The following is a 21,205-nucleotide window of genomic DNA, read 5'->3' on the forward strand; positions in this document are numbered from 1 at the left end:
TAACATAACTAAGCTATTCTGACCCGTGTAAGGCGATACCTCATTGTGGTTTTAATTTGTATTTCCTTGGTCATGAGTGATGCTGAGGATCTTCTCAGGTATCTCTTGGCTATCTGTATATATTCTTTGGAAAAATGTTTGTTTAGGTCCTCTGACGTTTTTTTAATCAGATTATTTGGGTTTTTGGTGTTGTGCTGTATAAGTTCTTTATATATTTTTTGATACCCCTCATCAGACATAATCATTTGCAAATCTCTTCTTCCAGTTAGTAGGTTGCCTTTTCATTTCCTTCTCTGTGCAAAAACTTTTAATTTTGCTTTTGTTTTCCTTGCCTGAGGAGACATCTCTAGAAAAATTTTGCTATGGCCAATGCCCAAGAGATTATTGCCAGTTTTAGTAGTTTTAGGTTTTCAGGCCTGATGTTTAGGCCTTTGATCCATTTTGAGTTTATTTCATGTATGGTGTAAGATAGTGGTCCAGTTCCCCAGCCATTTATTAAAAAGGGACTGTCTTTTCCTTATTATATATTCTTGCCTCCTTAGCCATAGATTGACCATATAAGCATGAGTTTAATTCTGGGCTCTCTGTTCTGTCCCACTGATCTATGTGTCTGTTTTTGTGCCAGTACTATACTGATTTTGCTTCCTATAGCTTTGTAGTATGGCTTGAAATCTAGATTGTGATACCTCCAGTTTTTTTGTTCTTTTTCAAGATTGCATTAGCCATTTGAAGTCTTTTGTAATTCCAACAAATTTTAAGACTATTCTGATTCTGTGAAAAATACTATTGGTGTTTTGATAGGGATCCATAGATTGCTTTGAGTAGTAGGGACACTTTAATGATACTCATTCTGGGATCCCTGGGTGGCGCAGGGTGCAATCCTGGAGACCCGGGATCGAATCCCACGTCGGGCTCCCGGTGCATGGAGCCTGCTTCTCCCTCTGCCTGTGTCTCTGCCTCTCTCACTCTCTCTCTCTCTGTGTGACTATCATAAATAAAAATTAAAAAAAAAATTGATACTAATTCTTCCAACCCATGAGCATGGAACATCTTTACATTTGCGTCATCTTTGTGTCTTTCATCAGTGTCTTTCTTACAGTCTTACAGTCTTCAGAATACAAGTCACCTCCTTGGTTAATTCCTGGGTATTTTATATTTGGTGCAGTTCTCTTAAGTTCTCTTTCTGCTACTTCATTATTAGTGTTTAGAAAAACAACAGATTGCTGTATATTAATTTTGTATTCTGCAACTTTACTGAATTCATTTACTCATTCTAATAGTTTTTTGGTGGAGTATTTAGGGTTTTCTGTGTATATCGTATAGTATCGTGTTATCTGCAAATATTGACAGTTTACTACTTCTTTACAAATTTGGATAAATCCTAAATTTGTAAGCTGCACCGTTATGGTCTCACATTTTCAAAATGAAGCATGTGGGCTCTGTGACAGCTTTATTTCTCATGGTTCAGTGACTGTATCTTTTCCTCACAACTTTAAGAATGTATAACCAATCATGTTTGTCAGAGTCCATTTTCCCCTGCTCTTTTCTGTCCTGGTAATTAAGTTAAATATTAGCTTTTAATGTGCCTTTATCTTTAGATTAGCAAAAATAACTTTTGTTCCTACCCCTTAGATTGAAGGCATTAAAAGTATGTTGTAATTTCTGCATTCCAATAATGCTGTAAAATTGAATAGCAATGAAGTACAAATAAAATCAACCAACTCTGATGAAATTTTGGCTAGAAGGGTTAAGAGAAGAAATACATAAGGAGCACACTGCATCAGACTGTATCAGATATTAGCCCCTATCACAGGAGAGGTGGAGAGATTTTGTAATAAATAAATAAATAAATGTGCCATGGAATCATGAGGTTCTTCTCCATGAAAGACCTGTAAATGACCTTAATGGGCTTTTTAAAGGAGGGGCACATCTGTTGATGAAAGAACACCACTTTCTGGTGCTGCTGCTACTTCTTTCTCTTGGTGGTATGTGCAGGTCCCAGCATCAAGAGAGAATTTAGAAACAGGAAAATAGTTACCTTTTGAAGGATTCTCAGATGGCCCTTTTTCTTCAGTGCACTGAGATACCTTTCTCTAGGCCAAGAATTTATACTTTCAAAGAAAATTGCCAAATTTGGGGGAGCTTACCAAGTTTGGAAAGGAAATCACGATTGTTGACACATGATCTTATCCTATTTGGATGAAAAATGGGATAATACTGTTTACTATGTTTGGGGCCCTGAATATAACGTATAATTGTGGGTCTTTGGGAATTCTCATTTTTCTGTTTAAAGTATTGCATTATACGTTGCATCATATTTTAAGGATGCACAGGAGCTGTGTGACTTTTTGGTTTTCAGCTACTATAGCTGTTTTCACATTGGTCAATTGACATGATGCCTGCTTCCTAAGATTTTGGTGAAGCTTTAAATTGGAAAATACCTTATCTAAATAGCAGTCTCAGAACAATAAAAACTACTCAGAACACCAGAGAAGAGCAATTGAAAGTATAAGTAGGCCATGTGTATTTTAACGATTAAGGATGATTGTTCTTCAGCTTCTCTGTAAATCTTCTGAGTTTGGGTTGAAGAGTAGGAGTAGGGGGTAGGAAGGAAAGTGAACAGATGCCAGTTTCTGTAAACAAATTGGTGGGGTGGTTTCTCCTTGTATACTTAAGGATGATATTGTTGGCTCCTGCCCATTTGCAGAGAATAGGGCCACCTGTACTGTATAACCTTGACTTCACCTCATGAGATGAAAGTGGCTGATAGGTTGAGCAGTGGTCAAAAGTAGTATGTGATCTGCTTATAGGGGAGGAGCTGAGAGGTGAAGTGCCTACAGGGAAGGCGCTGCCTTGGAGTGCTGTCTTGGACAGCCCCAGGGTTTCCAATGCCTGGACCACTGACCTTCATAAACTCTCAAGGCAGTACCATCTTGTGCAGCATAGTCTGGGTCTTTACTCTTTCTTCACTCCTTCAAAAATTCCCACACATCAGTACAATTTTTTAATTGAAATATGGTTGACACACCAAATGTTACTTTATTAAACTTGTTTATTTGTTTTGTAAGAGAAAGAGAGTGGGAGCAGGGGCGGGAGGGGCCGAGGGAGAGAGAATCTTAAGCAGACTCCTTGCTTGAGCATGGAGCCCAGCACAGGGCTCACTCTCACAACCCTGAGATCAGATCATGACCTGAGCCAAACTCAAGAGCCAGACACCTAACTGACTGAGCCACCCAGTTGCCCCACCAGATGTTCCTTTAGTCTCAGGTGTATAGCATAGTGATTCCACAAATTTATACATTTAGGCTTTGCTCACCACAAGTACAGTGACCATCTGTCACCATACTATGCTATTACAATATCATTGACGATATTCCCTATGTTATACCTTTCATCCCCATCACTTATTCTGTAACTGGAAGCTTGTATCTTCCAATCACCTTCACCCATTTTGCTCATCCCACCACTCCCTTCCCCTCTGGCAACCATCCATTCTCTGTATTTATGAATCTGTTCCTGCTTTTAGTTTGTTTTGCTTTTTAGATTCCACATATAAATGAAATCATGTGGTATTTATTTGTCTTTATATGATTAATTTCACCTGAGTAATAACCCTCTAGGTCCATCCATGTTGCCACAAATGGCAAGAATCTCCTTTTTCATTGCTGAATAACATTCCATTGTGTGTATATACATCTTTTTTATACATTCATCCATCAAGGGACACCTTGGTTGCTTTAATATCTTGGTTATTGCGAATAATGCTGCAATAAACACAGGGTTGCAAAGATCTGTTCAAATTAGTATTGTCATTTTCTTTGGGTAAATACCCAATAGTGGAATACTAGATCATATGGTACTTCTGTTGTTAATTTTTTGAGGATGTAAAGTGATATCATTGTGGATTTGATTTGCATTTCCCTGATGATTAGTGATGCTTAGCATTTTTTCATGTGTCTGTGAGCCATCTGTATGTCTTTGGGGAAATGTCTTTTCAGGTCCTCTGCCTATTTTTCAATTAAATTGTGGGGGTTTTGGTGTTACGTTGCATTAGTTCTTGCATAAGGTTTTGGACATTAACCCCTTATTGGACATATCTTCTCCCATTTAGTAGGTTGTGATTTATTGATTTTCTCTTTGCAAAAGCTTTTTATTTTGATGTGGCCCCAATGGTTTATTTTTGCTTTTGTCTCCTTTGTCTGAGAAGACATAGCTAGAAAATGTATAACTGTCATCCCCAAGGATGGTGCCACGGCTGGTGTCAAACAGATTATTGCCCATGTTTCCTTCTAGGAGCTTTATGGTTTCAGGTCTCACATTTAGGTCTTTAATCCATTTTTATTTTTGTGTATGGTTTAAGAAAATGGTCTACTTTCATTCTTTTGCATGTAGAGGTCTAGTTTTCTCAAGGGACTGTCTTTTCCTCATTGTATATTCTTGCCTCCTTTGTCATAGAGTTATTGACCATATAAGCATAGATTTCTTTCTGGGCTCTCTATTCTGTTCCATTGATCTATTTTTTGTGCCAATATGATACTATTTTGGTTACTATAGCTTTATAGTGTATCTTGCAATCGGGGATTGTGGTACCTCCAACTTTGTTTTTCTTAAGGCTCTCAGGGTCTTTTGTAGTTCCATACCAATTTTAGGATTATTTGTTCTAGGTCTGTGAAAAAGGCTCTTGGTATTTTAATAGGGATCATATTGACCCTGTAGATTGCTTTGGATGGAATAGGCATTTTAACAATATTCTTCCAATCCATGAGCATGGAATATCTTTCCATTAGTGTCATCTTCAGTTTCTTTCATCAGTGTTTTTGGTGCAGTTATAAATGGGATTGTTTTCTTAATTTCTTTCTGCCACTTTATTATTAGTGTATAGAAACACAACAGATTTCGATATGTTAATTTTGTATCCTGCAACTTCCAAATTCATTTATTAGTTCTAATAGTTTTTTGGTGGAGTATTTAGGGTTTTCCTCTTTTTAAAAAATTTTATTAATTATAGAGAGCACATGCGAGTGAGGAGAGGGGCAGAGGGAGAGACCCTACAAGCAGACTCCCTGGTGAGTGCAAAGCCCATGAGATCATAACCTGAGCCAAAACGAAGAGCCAGGCGCTTAACTGACTAAGCCACCCAGGTGCCCCTAGGGTTTTCTATATTAGTATCTTGTTGCAAATGGTAGGTATTTATATGCCTTTTTTTTTCTTTTTCTTACCAATTTGTATGCCTTTATTTCTTTCTCTTGTCTGATTGCTGCAGCTAGAACTTCCAGAACAATGTTAAATACAAGTAGCAAGAGTGGACACTCTTATTTCTGATGTTAGAGGAAAAGCTCTTAGTTTTCCACCACTGAATATGATATTAGCTATGCACTTGTCATATGTGGCCTTTCTTATGTTGAGGTATGTTCCCTCTAAACTCACTTTGTTGAGAATTTTTATCATGAGTAAATGATGGATTTTATTAAATGTTTTTTTTTGCATCTATTGAGATAATCATATGATTTTTATCCTTCATTTGGTTAATGTGGTGTATCACATGGATTGATTTGCAAACATTGAACCATCCTTTGCATCCCCAGAATAAATCCTAGTTGATCATGGTTAATGATTCATTTCATGTATTGTTAAATGAGATTTGCTGATATTTTGTTGGGAATTTGCATCTATGTGCATCAGAGTTATTGGCCTGTTATTTTTTTGTAATGTCTGTCTGGTTGTGATATGAGGGTAATGCTGGCCTTATAGAATAACTGGAACTTTTACCTCCTCTTCTATTTTTTGGAATAATTTGAGGAGACTAGGTTTTAAATCTTCTTTAAATGTTTAGTAAAATTCACCTGTGAATCCATCTGGTCCTAGACTTTGTTGGGAGTTTTTTGATTGCCGATTCAATTTCATTACTAGTAATTGATATGTTCAGATTTCCTGTTTCTTCCTGATTGAGTTTTAGAAGACTGTATGTTGTTTTTAGGAATTTATCCATTTCTTCTAGGTTATCCCATTTTTGGGCAGATAAGTTTTGCAGTAGTCTCTTTCATATTTCTGGGTGCTGGCTATTTTATTTCTGATTTTATTTTGTCCTTGTTTTTCTTAATGAGTCTGGCTAAATGTCAAACATTGGGCTTTATCCCTTTTTTTTGTAGTTCCTTTACTTATAAAGTTGGATTGTTTGAGATTTATTACTGTAAATTTCCCTCTTAGAAGTGCTTCTGCTGCATCCCAAAGATTTGAATCATTTTGAGTTTATTTTTGTTGTCTCCATGTATTTTTTTATTTCCTCTTTGACTTTTGGTTGTTGAGTAGCATATTGTTTAGTCTCTGCATTTATGGTTTTTTTCGAGTTTTTTTCTTATAATTGATTTCTCATTTCACACTATTGTGGTCGGAAATGATGCAAAATAGGATCTCAGGCTTCTTAAATTTATTGAAACTTGTTTGGTGGCCTACCGTGTGATCTAGCCTAGAGAATCTACCATGGGCACTTGAAAAGAATGTATATTCTTCTGGTTTTGGATAGGATGTTCTGTATGTCATCTGTTAAGTCCATCTAGTCTAATGTTTCATTCAAAGACACTGCTCCCTTTTAAAGGGAGAAAATAACAATAATGTAACAGTAGGAGACTTTAACACCCACTTACATCAATGGATAGATCAGCCAGGCAGAAGACAAATATCTGTTAATATTTGCTTTATGTATTCACATATTCCGGTGCTGGATGCATAGATCTTTACAATTGTTATATCCTCTTATCATTATGTATTGCCCTTCTTCATGTCTTGTTACAGTCTTTGTCTTAACATCTATTTTGTCTGAACTAATGTATTTATAAAAAAAACTGGGGTAACAATACATATCTGTCAATAATTACTTTAAATGTAAATGGCCTAAACGCTCCATTCAAAAGACATAGAGTGAAAGGATGGATAGAAAACAAGACCTACCTGTATCTCTATGCCTATAAGAGACTCACTTAAGAACTAAAGAGATAGACTGAAAATGAAGAGGTAGGAAGAGATACTCCCTGCTAATGAAAAAACAACAACAAACAAAAAAAAAAAAAAAAACACTTGATAGCAACACTTATACCAAGGTCCTTTAAAAAAAAATAAAGATTTTATTTATTTATTTGACAGAGAGCACAAGCAGGGGTAGCAGCAGACATAGGAAGAGAGAGAAAGCAGGGACCTCATTGTGGGGCTCAATCCCAGAACCCTGGGATCATGGCCTGAGCTGAAGGCAGATGCTCAATGACTGAACCACTCAGGCACCCAGGGTCCATTTCTTTAAGTACAAATTTTTCCATTTAAAAGAATAACATGATTGTTATAAACAATCCTAAAATATTCAGAAAAAAATCCTAAGACTAGAGTGTCTAGGACAACTGGACATGTCTTTGCTTACAGAAAATAGTGAAATGGATCCTTGCTGTGAAAGGACTCCAGAAAGTTTAAAGGATCCTTTGATGGGGTGCCTGGCTAGCTCAGTGGATTAATAAGCAACTGTCTTGAGCTTCAATCATGATCCTGGGGTCCTGGGATTGAGCCCCATGTCAGGCTCCTTGCTCAGTAGGAAGTCTGCTTGCCCTCTGTCCCTCCCCCCTCATGCTCTGGCTCTCAAATAAATAAATGAAATATTTAAAAGAAATAAAAAGTAAATGATCCTCTGATGAAATAGCATTACAAATGTCATCTGCAGATTCTGTTCTTACACAGATGTTCTGTTAAATGTTAATTTATTAAACAATTTAAATATTTCAATATATTAAACATGTAAGTCAGCTTGAGTATATACTTTGTGTTTTAGTTATGCTAGATAATTTAAATATGCAGATTACATATGGTGTTATCCAGTGCTTCATCAACATGAATTTCACCTCAGTGTTCTGCAAGCAGGTAGGAATGTTGCAATTATTAGGAAGTCAGAATTGTTTGACCTTTATGGCTATCAAAATAGTAGGAATACTGGTAAATATTAAGTTTTTCTGCAACAAATAATCTTTTCCCTGGGAAATGAAGTGTACTCATGTTTAATCCAAGCCTTGTCAATATTTTTAAAGAAAAAAAAAGAGGAATGGCTAATCTGATGTAGCAAAAATGCATATTTTTGCTTTACGGAACAGCCTTTATGCGTTATTTTTATTAGCTTCTCTTCTGTTGTCAATTTTTCCCCAGGCCCAGATTATATCAAACAGAGATTTCAGGAAGGTGTAGATGCTAAAGAAAATCCAGAAGAAAAAGTACCAGAAAAGCCACCTACACCAAAGGAATCTCCTCATTTTTATCGCAAAGGCACGACACCCCCCAGGTCTCCTGAAGCAAGTCCCAAACAAAGCCACTCTCCCCAGCCCTCCTCCCCAAAACCCACGAAGAAGCAGAACCCCAGCTCAGGGGCAAGACTCAACCAAGACAAACGGAGTGTGGCTGATGAGCACGTGACAGCCATCGTCAATAAGCCTTTGATGTCAAAGGCTCCCACGAAGGAGGTGGGAGCCATGGTGCCCACGTCCAAGTACTCTGGCCGCCACCACATCCCCAACCCCAGTAATGGGGAACTGCATTCTCAGTACCACGGCTACTATGTGAAACTGAACGCCCCCCAGCACCCTCCAGAAGACATGGAGGAAGACGAAGGATCAAGCCAGTCTTCCTCAGCGCTGGTGCACAAGCCATCACCCAACAAGTGGAGTCCCCCTAAATCTGTGACAAAACCAGTTGCCAAAGAAAGCAAAGCTGAGCCAAAAGCTAAGAAGTCTGAACTTGCTATACCAAAGAATCCAGCAAGCAACGATTCATGCCCTTCTTTGGAAAAAGAAGCCAATTCAGTAAGTTGTACAAGATGTGTTTTTTCTTCCTTTTGATTCTTTGAGGTAGCAGCACAGGGTGACTTACATCTTGATGACAGCTTCTCTAGCTGAAGTCCTAATGACGAACTCTATGTAGAATAGAGGTTAGCACATTTGTATCCTGGGACAGCAAAGAGCTCCCCAAGCAGAAATTCCTCCCTGTTCGCTCAGCCACCCACCTTAGACATCATTCAGGTAGCCAGCTTGTTCGCATCATACGTTAGCAAGCCTTGACTCACTTCTTGGTAAGTTTTGTGGTAGCTTAGTTCAGACTGCTATAACAAAGATGCCATAAACTGGGTGGCTTAAACAACAAAATTTCTTATTTATTTCTTAAAATTCTGGAGCCTGGGGAGTCCCAAGATCAAGGCACCACAGACTTGATGTCTGGTAAGAACCCAATTCCTGGCTCATAGACCTTCTTGCTGTTCCCTCACATGGCAAAGAGGAAGAGCAAGCTCTCTCAGGTCTCTTGTAAGGGCACTAATCCCATCATGAGGGCTCCACCCCTCATGACCCAGGGCCCACCTCCCAAAAGGCCCCCTTCCAAATACCATGACATTGGGGATTAGGGTTTCAACAAACGAATCTTGGAGGAACATGGACACATAGTCCGTAACTACAACTCAATCCTCCGATTGGCTAGAAAGGAATCATGGGCCCTGAGAATGGACACCCCCTCTCAGAGCCCTAGCTGGGAAGAGGATTCCATCACCATTTGCTATGTTCTTAGTCCTGCTTTTGATCCTCACAACAGACATAGAATAAAGGATTAGATAGAAAAAAAAGACCTATCTATGTCTGTGTGCCTATAAGAGACTCCCTTCAGACCTAAAGAAATAGACTAAAAGTGAAGGAGAAGGAAAAATACTCCAGTCAGCAACTTTAAACAAAAGAGTATCTTTTCTAGCTGTTGTGAATTATTCCCCTAAATATTTAGTTTGTATTTTACTTAATTAGTCAGGCTTTGCCACTAGAACATTTTCTTTCTTTCCAACTATTTAAAATCACTTTGGTCTTCTAACTTCTCAGAGTATAAATGCTTCTAAAATTTTAGTTTTCTGGTAAATGCTAGTTTTATTATCAATTAGTCTTGAGAATCTTAACATTTTTAAGTATTCAACCAGAAAGCTGTATGTTATTGTGTCATTTGATGAGCATGTAGAGATTTGTTGAATGATATATGGAATTCATACTTTATCAAATTCTATAGAATTTATAAACTGTTTTTGGAACAGTGGTGTTGCATGTTAAATGTAGCTTAGGAAAAGCCACAGCTGACCCAATATTTACTAGTAATTTCTGAGTCATTTGCATAAAGGTGTGGATTATAAACTGATGAACAAGAATTTAATACAACTAGGTTTTTTTTCTTTTGTCCATTTTAACAGAGTTACACTGTTCACAATTAAATAGTAACAATGTTAAATAATTGAAGTTCATCTTTTTTATTAACTTACATTTGGTGTTTCTTAGGTTTATCATCTAAATATAATTCGATTAATCAGATTAACTTCTTGAGAATCATCCTGCATGGGGATCATGGGGATAAATGGTTTTTAATACAGACTAAGTCGATTATTATTAGCTTGCCTGATTTACAAGGGTGAAATTCAAACAATGCAAGGCCATATAGTTTCTATCTTGGGCATACCCAGTAGTGGGGTTCAGTTGACTTCTAGAACTCTGTAAGAGGTGGTCAATGACCCTTTATATGAAATGTTACTAATGTTTGATAAATTCATAGCCTCCTTGTTTAGAAGAAGTATCTTATTTATGTGCAGAACTGTCTGATTCTTGGAGGTAGCCAAGCATCCTCCAGCCTGGTAGGTTGATCTCTAGGGATCCTTCTATACCCCAAAAGAAAGAAAGCCTAGCACTCTGCATGCCAGGAACCAGAAGTCAAGATTGGCTTGGCACCTTCATGTGAAGATTTTAACAATTAACCTTTCTTTCCTGATAATAACAGAAAGCTGCCTTTCGCACTCCTGATGACTGTTTACTTGACAGTTTAGAAGTGATAAGATCATCATAAAGGTAGTTAATGAACCACCTTTAAAACGAAAGAGTACTGCATACAGTTTTAAGATAGGCACTGTATAAGTTAGAAGTTTATAAATAACTTGAAAATTCGTAGGAGTAGTCACAGGAAAGCACACCCTGGAGGGAAAACCACAGTGAAGCGGTGTTCTTTGTGAGCAAGAGATCTAGTATGAGTCAGATTCGTCATTTCTAGGGTGGTTGAGTACCCTGGGACCTGGAATTTTAGTCACCAGCTTATTGACTGAGACAGGATAGGCTGGAGGCTAAGGGTGTGGACTCTGGTCCCAGACTTCCTAGGTTCAAATCCCAGTTGTGTTGCTTCTCAGTCATGTGACCTCGGGCAAGTTTCCTAACTGCTCCATGAGTAGTTTTCCTCATCTCTGCCTATATCATAGGGTTGTTTGGAAAATTAAATGAGTTACTACTTACCCAGTTCTTAGCACAGTGCATGGCACATAGTAAGTGCTCAAAAGTACAATGGCTATTGTACTGTAGTAGTTGAAGCATAAACTAGTTCATAAATATTCCAATAGATTTGACCCATCCTCAGGATCACCCTGGGTATTGATTTCCTAGAAATACAGAAAATCTTCTGAGACACAAGCTAACACTCGAGTGTGAGTGGTAAGAGACAGGAGGCTATGCCACAGATTACGCTTCTCAAGAAACGTGACTCGTATGAGCCATGGTTGCACACAGACTGATGTTCCATGGAAACACATTCCATGTGGTACCAACATTTTTTGCAACATGGCAACTTGGGTAGGAGCCAGAAGAGACATTACAGCCTTATCAACCAGACTAGCAAGGGGTCTTCTCATTAGGAATCTTGACTTCTTCTGAGAACTGCCTGCACTTTTTCTTAGCCATTACTGTCTTCCAAGTCTATTTTGAAACTTACCTTTCTTTTGAATTGTAAAACAAGGCATCCCTGTCATGTTTTGGGGGGGTGTTAAGATTTTATTTGAGAGAGCATGAGTAGGGGAAGGAGCAGAGGGAGAAACAGGCTCCCCACTGAGCAGAGAGCCCCAAAGCAGGGCTCCATCCCAGGACCCTGAGATCATGACCTGAGCTAAAGGCAGACACTTAACCGACTGAGCCACCCAAGCATCCGTGTCACACCCTTTTGAACCATGTACACATACTAACACCCTACAAACAGTGAATATATATAAATTTGGCTATTAATACTGAATTTTGTTCATGTTTTTAGAGAAGTTTTAGATTTAACAAACTATAGTAACCCTTCAGAAGATTCCTCACAGTTTTAAATGAGTAATAGTCTTTTGAAGAAAAAAAAGCTAAATTTCTTGAGTTAGAACTTCTTTCCATATTTTGATTTCCCACACTTTATTATTTTCTGTCTCAAAGTTCTTCCAATCAAGACTTACCCTTTGCCCTGCTGCAGCCTCTTTTATTACACCTGTCTCAGTCAGTCTTGAAAAGCAAGACTGATTTTTTTTTTCATTTTGCTATTTTAAGCCACAACTGGCTACCACAGTCATGTTTATGAGACTTCACCTTAAAGCTTTCCCCACCCTGTGCCCAGCCTAGGTATCTGAAGAACACAGAGGTCACGTCTTCATATCTGCCTATTAAACATAGCATCCCAGAATTTATTTTTCACCTGGTTGCTGTTTGAACTTTCTTTTGCTGCCTTACCCTCATCTTCACTGAGTCATCTTTAAAAATAGCTTTATAAATGGAGTTGTACTAGTTGGATAAATATATATGTGTCTGTGTTATATATGTATACTTATTTACATATATTTGCATATATTTGTGTATATAAATATGTCATTCATCCAAAAATGCTAACTAATTCAAAAAGTTAGATAAATTCATGGAACCTTATAAGGATTTATGAAATAAGAGTTTAAGGTCCAGACATACCTTAGACTTGAGAAGTTAGATTCACTGAATGCACTTTCTGTGTTGTTCTACTTTTCCTTGGTCCAAAGGACCAAGACACTAAAACTCTACATTGTGGTGTTCTGACCCCATATACTTTTCCTCATCTTTCATGTGTGAAAGGAATTATGAATTAAATCCACTGACCCAAAAGAGTTAAGTGAATCCAAACTTCTGATCATATTCATGAGAAAAATCTAATAAAAATTTATGGTAGTAAGAGCATTTCTTTAATCTCTATGCTGAGTTATGACGTTGAAAGATTATTTCAATTATTTTCTGAGTTATAAGAATTTCCTATACCATACATTTTAAGTAAATTATTATTGAAGAGTTACATAGATTAGGACCCTCCTAATAACTTAGAATGGAACTATTATAAAAGAACAATTGGTTATATCAAAATTTGATGGTTTTCTGCTACAATGAAATCAGAGAGATAGAGATGAAAATGCCATTTTCAAGAACTTGATTAGAAATTATCATATTTAAACTAAGTCCTGTGGCTGTAACAAGGATGTAGGGGAAAAAACAGCAGCTCTGAAGTAGACGAAGTTTAATTTTAGTTCTGTAATTTGTTTAAACTGGATGAGTAACCTTGGGCAAGACACCTACCCTCTAATTGTGCTTTTTCCTCTCATTTACTGGGGGTTTAGGGACTGGGGCTTTACTTCTTCCTCGTAGTCCCTATCTCAAGGATACCCATTTTTACTTCCTTTTCTCCCCCACTCTGATTTTTACTAATCACTGTGTTCTTCATTTAAGGCGGTGAATTAATAAGGTCAACAACCACATCCACAGCACCTGGAAAAGTACCAGATGAGATAGTAGGTGTTCCTAATGAAAACCTGGATGGACTGGGCAACCCGTATGTGCAGGTGCACGGTGGTGAGCAAAGCACAGCTCCCGCCTCTACGGAACTTAGTCTAAGGGAAAGATGGAAACTAACAAGAAGTCACAAAGTGTGAGGTGTTAGGATAGACAATGATTGGGGTGTCCTGACCTCTGCCAGGGAAGTTGTGACCCCATCTGGGGAGGAAATCTCTATAAGGATATGACCTTGCAACGTGAGCACTAGACCAATTACAATTCCAGTCCTTCTTACCTCCCCCACAACAAAAATCACACCAATACCACATTCAAGGACTTGGTTACCCTGTTTCAATGTAGCCTCATTAGATACTCAAATATAGTAAAACTGTTTCCTCATCTGTAAAATAACAGTTAAAATACTACCCCACCCACCTCATAGGGCCAATTTAAAACACATTTAATACTACTTAATACACTATTTTAATAGTAAATACCAAGATCATGTCTCTAATAAAGACAGCCAAGCATGAGCAGCTCTGAAAAGACAGGTCATAAGGTGGGTTTTTGTTTAAACAAAGTTTGGGTACCTTGAGTTGCTGGTATTTATCACAGCCGTATTTATCAAAATAGGATTCTGTAGTTTATTAAATAGACCTTGACTGGGGCGCACCTGTGTGGCTCAATCGGTAAAGCACCTGCCTTCAGCTCAGGTCATGATCCCGGGGTGCTGGGATCGAACCCCACAATGGGCTCCCTGCTCAGCGGGGAGCCTGCTTCTCCCTCTCCCCCCGCCTCCCCTCCTCATGCTCTCTCTCGCTGCTCTCTCTTTCTCTAATAAATAAATAAAATCTTTAAAAAGAACTTGATTTCTGGCATGTTGTAGCTGTGAGCAAAAAAGCAAAGAATTAGACCTATAAAATAATTTCTGCAAGTGTTCAACTCCCCACTGGCAATTTTTAAGGATGGGGTGGTGTCCAAAACTATGACCAGGAAAAGCAAGAGTCCTACATTTTTCCTGAGAGGCCTCATACCCTAAAGATTTTATTCTTACTCTTATTCTAACTGCCTTCCTGAGGAGATAACTCTTTCTCACCTAAATTACATCTTCACAAACAGTGCCTGTCCACCTTCCACTAGTCCCTAACCCCATTGTGGCAAACCCTCACCTGGACTGTTGTCAGAGGTTTTGAGATGAATGAACTAGATTATTTGTAAGTCTTTTTTTTTTCTTTTAGACTTAATCAAGACTGGATTCATTTCGTAGTGAAAGTGCGGAGACGGCTCCATCTAAATATGGCATTGCTATTTTTAGTTTATACCTTTTGGAGCTGCTGTCATTTGTTCCTGCTTTATTTACTGCAGCGGGTTTGAGTTTTTTTATATTTTTGGTAATTGATTTTATGAGCTAGTTTGAGTGTTGATATTAACATGGAAACATTATGCCCCTTTTGTTCTGTTTCACTTCCAGGGCCCCAATTCAGTCATGATTGTCCTTGTCATGCTGTTGAATATCGGGTTGGCCATTCTTTTTGTTCACTTTCTAACTTGATTGGAATTAGGAAAGGTAAGAATAGCCTTAATTTCTACATGAAATCACCGCATATAACATTCTTTTCCCGTATTCGAATTTATATATATATTTTTTTAACAACTGCATATTGTCCTTCACTTTAAATTTTGGCTGTGCCTGAATGTGATTCAACATAGTTACTTAATGATGTAACTGTTTTGACCCTTCAGTGAAGTCATGACAACTAGCGGTGTTAGCGCACAGTTCTCTGCCTGGCATCATCAGCCCTTTAAATGGCACACCCCAGTCAGACTCAGACTCAGGGAAGGAGGCTTGGAATTAGGATGGGATCGCGAAAGAGATGACACTTGGAAAATTCAGCCAGAGGACCTGTTCAGTTCCCCTGGGAATGCTTTGTGGCTTTGGGGTCCTCTGGGAGCTGAAGCAAGCAGCCGTGTCGGAGAGCAAAACTTAATAATCATTCTTTTTTAAAATCTGCTGAAGCAGCCCCATCCGGCGAAGTTCTTGGCATTGGCTACTCCATCTGTCCTAGCAGAGAGTGACTAAACTGGAAATGTATGGAGCTGCATTTTTTTTTTTTTTGATGGAAGTCAACAGCTGCCTTACTATTTTACCATCTGACGTTTTTAGTAGGGAGCTGGGGAAACAAACGACTGCCCGAGGAATGCGGTCGGAGGACTGTGTTGCTGTGGCCATGGTTCCAGCATTCACTCCTATCTCATTAGAAGAAATAGGTAGCAGCATCACTCACCAGTCTTATGCCATGACCTGCTGCTCTAAACATCTCCTGGAATGTTCCAGGAGAGAACGTTTCGTTTGCTTGTGCACGACTATGTTCATTTTTGCTGTTTATTGAAATAGGATGTAGAGTCCTCTACAACGTGTGGTCCTGGCTGGATGAGACACACTTGTTGCATCTCAAGGAAAAGAAGCAACAACACTCTAGAGAAGATGTGTTCATTTCGATAGCAATACATCTTTTTTCTTTTTTTTTCATGCCGTTTAGTCTTCCTAAACCTGTAACGGGCTGTTTAAAATTTAGCAATGTGAAGGCATCGTACCTTACTAAGAAATAATTTTAAATATTTTTAACATTACTGAGATGAATTATTTATGCACTTAAGAGGCTAAATTTAAAGCTGAAGGACAACAGAATTCTAAGAAGTGTAGTCAAAATGTTGCATGGATTGCAGTAATCGGTGTTTAAAGGATTCAGTTTCATTGCTGACGTACTTTACAACCAAATAAAATCTTGTCAGTGACTATGTTAATTCCCATGAAAGTTAAGCAAGATGCTATTAATAACTGCTCTTTTTTTTCTCCAACTTAAATTTTTGTTGAATACATTCAGGTAGAGCGTAAAGCTTTGTTAAACCTCTGCTTCTCGATTTTACGCCTTTCGTGTTTTTCAAAGTCCTTTCGTAATTTTATTTCACATTTTAAAGGCTTAGACATTTTTATTTAAATATTTGTCTTTTGCAGTCCTTTGTTATTCTGACATAATCTGATTTTTTTTGCTGTTTTATAATTCATCTTTATTACTCAGAAGCATGCTTATTTAGAGACACTACGTGGTCTTTATAAAAATAATTATTTAAAAAGAAATCAGGGGAGGAAAGGTATCTTAAATTTCTCGAAGACATTACATTGTGGAGAAGGAGCTAGCTATTCCTAAATATTTTCACGATCTGCATGGTTTAATCAGATTCTTTTTACCTTATTTGCTACCTTTTTAATGCAGAAGAGACAATTCACATTTTAGCACAGGTTGTGGACTGAATGCTTTGTCATCTGCAGGGTAGTAACCCAGTGATGTTTTTTGCAGAAGTGCAATATGTTGAGAATCCTGGGTGTGACCAATATGGAATAAAGAAGAAAGCAGAAAGAGAGCAAATGAAAATTACAACTTGTATATTTATTTATTTTTTACATTTTGCTTTGACTTTTAAATTTAGGAAGTACGTTTTTAGCCAAGAAACATTTAAGCTCCTGTGTCAGTCTCAGTACTCTCACTGCGCCTTCCTAACCCTGTAGCTCTTGATGCTGGGAAAGCAGATTTTTTAAAAAAAAAAATACAATATTTAATCTTATTAAGTGTTTATTTAAAACGTGTAATGCTTTGGAAATAATGGGTAACAGATAACTAAAGGATATGTTTATAAAGTGAGCATGTTGGTTCCATTTATAAATATATGTATGATTTATAAGCTTTTTTAAAAAACAAAGCTCAAATTGTTGGTATTTTTCTAAAATGTGCACAGCTGTATTTTACATGAAAGGCTCTTTCTAATGGGTTGTTATACTGTACTCTACATTTTGGACAGCACATGAAGTCTGCCAATGTACTTAATAAAACATGACCTTGTTTATTTAAAGTTTCTTGCTGTGAAAAAGAACTCCCTACCTGTGAGTTCCTTTATTTATAATCCTTAAAACCAAAATGTATAATGTACAGTTTTCACAACTGTATCCGCTCTAATAAAAAAAAAAGAAGTTGGTTATTAATAAAGTTGCAGGTGTGTTTCCTTTGTGAGTAAATTACTGTCTTGAGTTATGTGGAATTTTTCGGTTGGTGGTTGTATTGAAAGATCTGCTGAAAACTTGACAATAGAAACTGGGGTGCAAGATGCTCAACGAAGCCACATGGTTTGAAAAGGTAGTTACACTGTACCATTGTTCTCTTCTACGTTTCTTTCATCCTGGGCTTTTCAAATAATTTTGTAAAATATGTTTCATTTTTCTGCTCACTGCCTTCATTAATTGGATTAGCTCCTTAGCCAGGGATTTTAAATCTGCTCCTGTTTTTAGGGAAATCTCAGAGTTGGAGTAAATCCCCCTCCTACATGGGTCCTTTTCAGTTAATTAAAGTTTTTGGATCATTGTGCCCCAAATAAGCTAATATGTTGCTATGGCTCCTGTTTAGACACATTTCTGGAAGCCTAGAGACACTGTGCAGTTGAATAAACTTGCCGCCACCAGAATTTCCAGCCACTGGGCTCCCTTTGCAGCCATCCAGGACTGGCCAAGGCTGCCTTGACACGTAGCAAGCTATGAGGTATATATAATAAAAGGACCACCTCCAAACAGCTGCCCAGGGAGCTGCCATGGGGCTTTTACATTCCCAAATGAGTCACTCCTGTTGGAGGCTAAGGTATGGAGACCCCTGTACAAATAGTCAAGTTATCACCTCTAAGTAGTAAAAGATTTTTCAACTTAAGTGATTGATTAATCCCCTAGTAAATCCTAAAAGAATGGAACATAGAACAGACTATTCTGGAGCAGGCAGGCAAAGCACAGGGTGCTAGAGAGGTTATTGATTCCAGCTTCATGCCCAAACCACAAGTTTCAATGGCTAAAGCCAAAGGGGGGTGCAGACTTCGTGGTTGGGAAATCTGGAAATTTTTCTACATACCCTTTTAATGCAATAACCATTTCAGGAACTATGGTAAGCAGGCTCCTCAGGAATACGCTCATTGCAATTTGCAGCTCTCCTCCCATGGAAACTTTGGAAACTTGTAGAGCCTCGGCTTCCCAACTTACTGTGTGGCCTTGCACACGGCATATTCGGCGAGCTCGGCGTAACCAGCAGCTCATCAGGCTGTCTGATGATCCCAGGCTTGTGGACTATCTATGTCCATCATTTCCTTCTTACCCCAAAAGTACTGAAAAATAGTGTTCTGTACTCTTCCTACATGAGTCTCATTTATGGGAGTAGGAGAAAATATATAGAATAAAACAGTCCTAAATGCAGTGAATATGGATAAAATTCTCAGCTGTGGTCATGATTGAGTCTGGATTTTTCTCTAGTCTGTGCCCTGGTTTCCTCATCTATAAAAATGGGTGTAACCACAGCACTGACCTCACAGCGTGGTTGTGAAGGTGACATGAGCTCATTTATGTTGTTAGGTGCTTCATATAGTGCCTGGCTCATAGTTTCTGTTGCGTTTGCCGGTTGGAGGAACTAGGAAAAACAATCTTAATTTCTATAAGTGCCTCAAACACATTAAAAAATATAGTGAGATCCCACTATAAAGGCTGCTCTTTAAAGGTTAATTATGGCACAGGTCAGATGTTCTCTCTTCAGTGGTGATCACTGTGAAAATCAAAGGCCTCTCTGAACAGAGTTCCTGCTCTACACTAAGATGCAGTTTTCTGTCTAATATGATGTGAGACATTTGCTTTACGAAGAATGTTTGTGTCAGTGACTCATTAGATTCTTAAAAGATCCCAGGACACCTAGGTGGCTCAGAAGGTTGAGCATCTGCCTTTGGCTCGAGGGTGAACCCTGGGTCCCGGGATCAAGTCCTGCATCAGGCTCCCCTGCAAGGAGCCTGCTTCTCTCTCTGCCTGTGTCTGTGTCTCTGCCTCTGACTCTAATGAATAAATAAATTTTTAAAAATCTTAAAAAAAAAAAGATTCTTAAAAGATTCCTAGGGAAGAATTCCTGCAATTAAATGATTTGCCCAAGGTCGTGTAGCCAAAAAGTTACAAAACTTTGTATCCAAGTCCCAGCTCTGACTCTGAAGATACTTTCTCATTCACATATTGGTTTATACTATTTCCATACTGTCATGCTCATCGACCATAAAAAAGTAGAAAACATGATGAAATGCAAGGTGACAGTATGGGTTGAATTAGTCCATTTCCATAAGTTCCTTAATGCCACGAGATTAATGTGACTAGAGTTTATTAAAAGTTCTGAATAATGTATTTACAGTCCTGTTTCATGACTTTTAGTAAAGTATTTGATATATTTTTGAACCTCATAAAATACTAAATAGTAACAAAAGTTAAGCATTTAAATATTTTGGAGTGAGAAGCATGTTGTACATAAATTCTGTGTGTTTGAACTTGATCTCAAGGATTAACCCAGAAATTACACATTGTGCCCAAAAGACTTAAAAGATTTAGACAAATATCATGATGTTCTTTTGTGACATCATCTCAGTGTTCCATACAGTGTCTTTGTATTCTCTTGGATCCCAGATGTGATTTAGGTAAACTATTAAAATTAACACAAAAGTGAGGGCCTGAGATTTGTTTGGCTAGTGATTGGCAAAGCAACTGTGACTTATCAAAGATGAGGAGTGTATCAATCTTTGAGGAGAATTCTGGAGAGAAGATATGAAGGGTAAGACGGACTCAGTGGAAGGTTACAGTACAGAAGTACAGGTCTTTCCTTTTCCCATCCTTGCCCCAAGCAAACTCATTCGTGAAATATCAAGAACAACATCAAGCTTTCAATGGAATTATGATATTTGCTTCAGGGAAAGCAATGGAGTTCTTTGGTTTCAGGAATGTATGTCACATGTCCCAGTCCTGCCATTTATGGCACATATTTGGAAGAAAAGAATCTGATAGATACATATCATGTCCCCCATACAGTAAATGCAGAAGCAAAGGTGAGAAGAAGCCAAAGGTCATCTAATTTTCTCATGTTCTGGACATGTTCTAACAACAGCCTCCAACCACTGGAGCAAGTACCTAGAGTCAGGTAGCTGTTCCTGAAGTTAATAAAGGCCAAGAAGATGCTCAAACATACCCTGTTGTAGAGCTAACAGGTGTGCAATCTGTCACCTGAGGACTAGACCTAGCATTTTAAAAGCAATTTTACATCAGATAATTGGGCCAAATAAAAGCAGAGATTAGAAACATTCAGATCCACATGATATTTAAAAGGATAGACCGCTATCACTTAAGTCCATGGTTATTCATCAGTACACTGAAACCAAGCAAGAATTTGGGAAGTAATCTCAACACAAGAAAGCGCCAAAGAATGCACTACATCTTTGCCCAAAATAAAGTTTGACGCTATCTACATCTCATTTGTTTGGTATGATACAAAGTGATATTGGGGAGTCAGCATAATTTTTCATTTCTCAGTGTCCACTTTATTTCCCAATATTTACGTACTTTTCAATTTGGTTTTCTCCCATTAGGATTTTTGTGCATAGGAATCTCTTTCCATGTTTTCTGACAATCCGGTCCATTTTTTTTCCTCTATGAAAGAATATTACTAATCTAAAAGACCCTAGGCTGTATTTTGGGGTTTCTGTTG

At 38.0% G+C, this 21,205-nt stretch overlaps 1 protein-coding gene across 4 annotated transcripts in view; it reads left to right on the plus strand.

The window, feature by feature from the left end:
• Positions 1-17,628, plus strand: part of JPH1 (junctophilin 1) — an 84,270-nt gene extending 66,642 nt beyond the window's left edge. The window contains exons 4-6 of one of the 4 annotated variants that reach the window (XM_055318125.1): positions 8,179-8,828; positions 15,085-15,180; positions 16,973-17,628. In XM_055318125.1, coding sequence (XP_055174100.1) covers positions 8,179-8,828; positions 15,085-15,165 — 731 coding nt within the window. In that variant the 3' untranslated portion in view covers positions 15,166-15,180; positions 16,973-17,628. The other 3 variants (XM_055318128.1, XM_055318126.1, XM_055318127.1) reach the window with 3 other exon arrangements.
• The last annotated feature ends 3,577 nt before the right edge of the window (positions 17,629-21,205 follow it).

This window comes from Nyctereutes procyonoides, unplaced genomic scaffold (genome assembly GCF_905146905.1).
Source record: "Nyctereutes procyonoides isolate TBG_1078 unplaced genomic scaffold, NYPRO_anot_genome, whole genome shotgun sequence".
Lineage (NCBI taxonomy): Eukaryota > Metazoa > Chordata > Mammalia > Carnivora > Canidae > Nyctereutes > Nyctereutes procyonoides.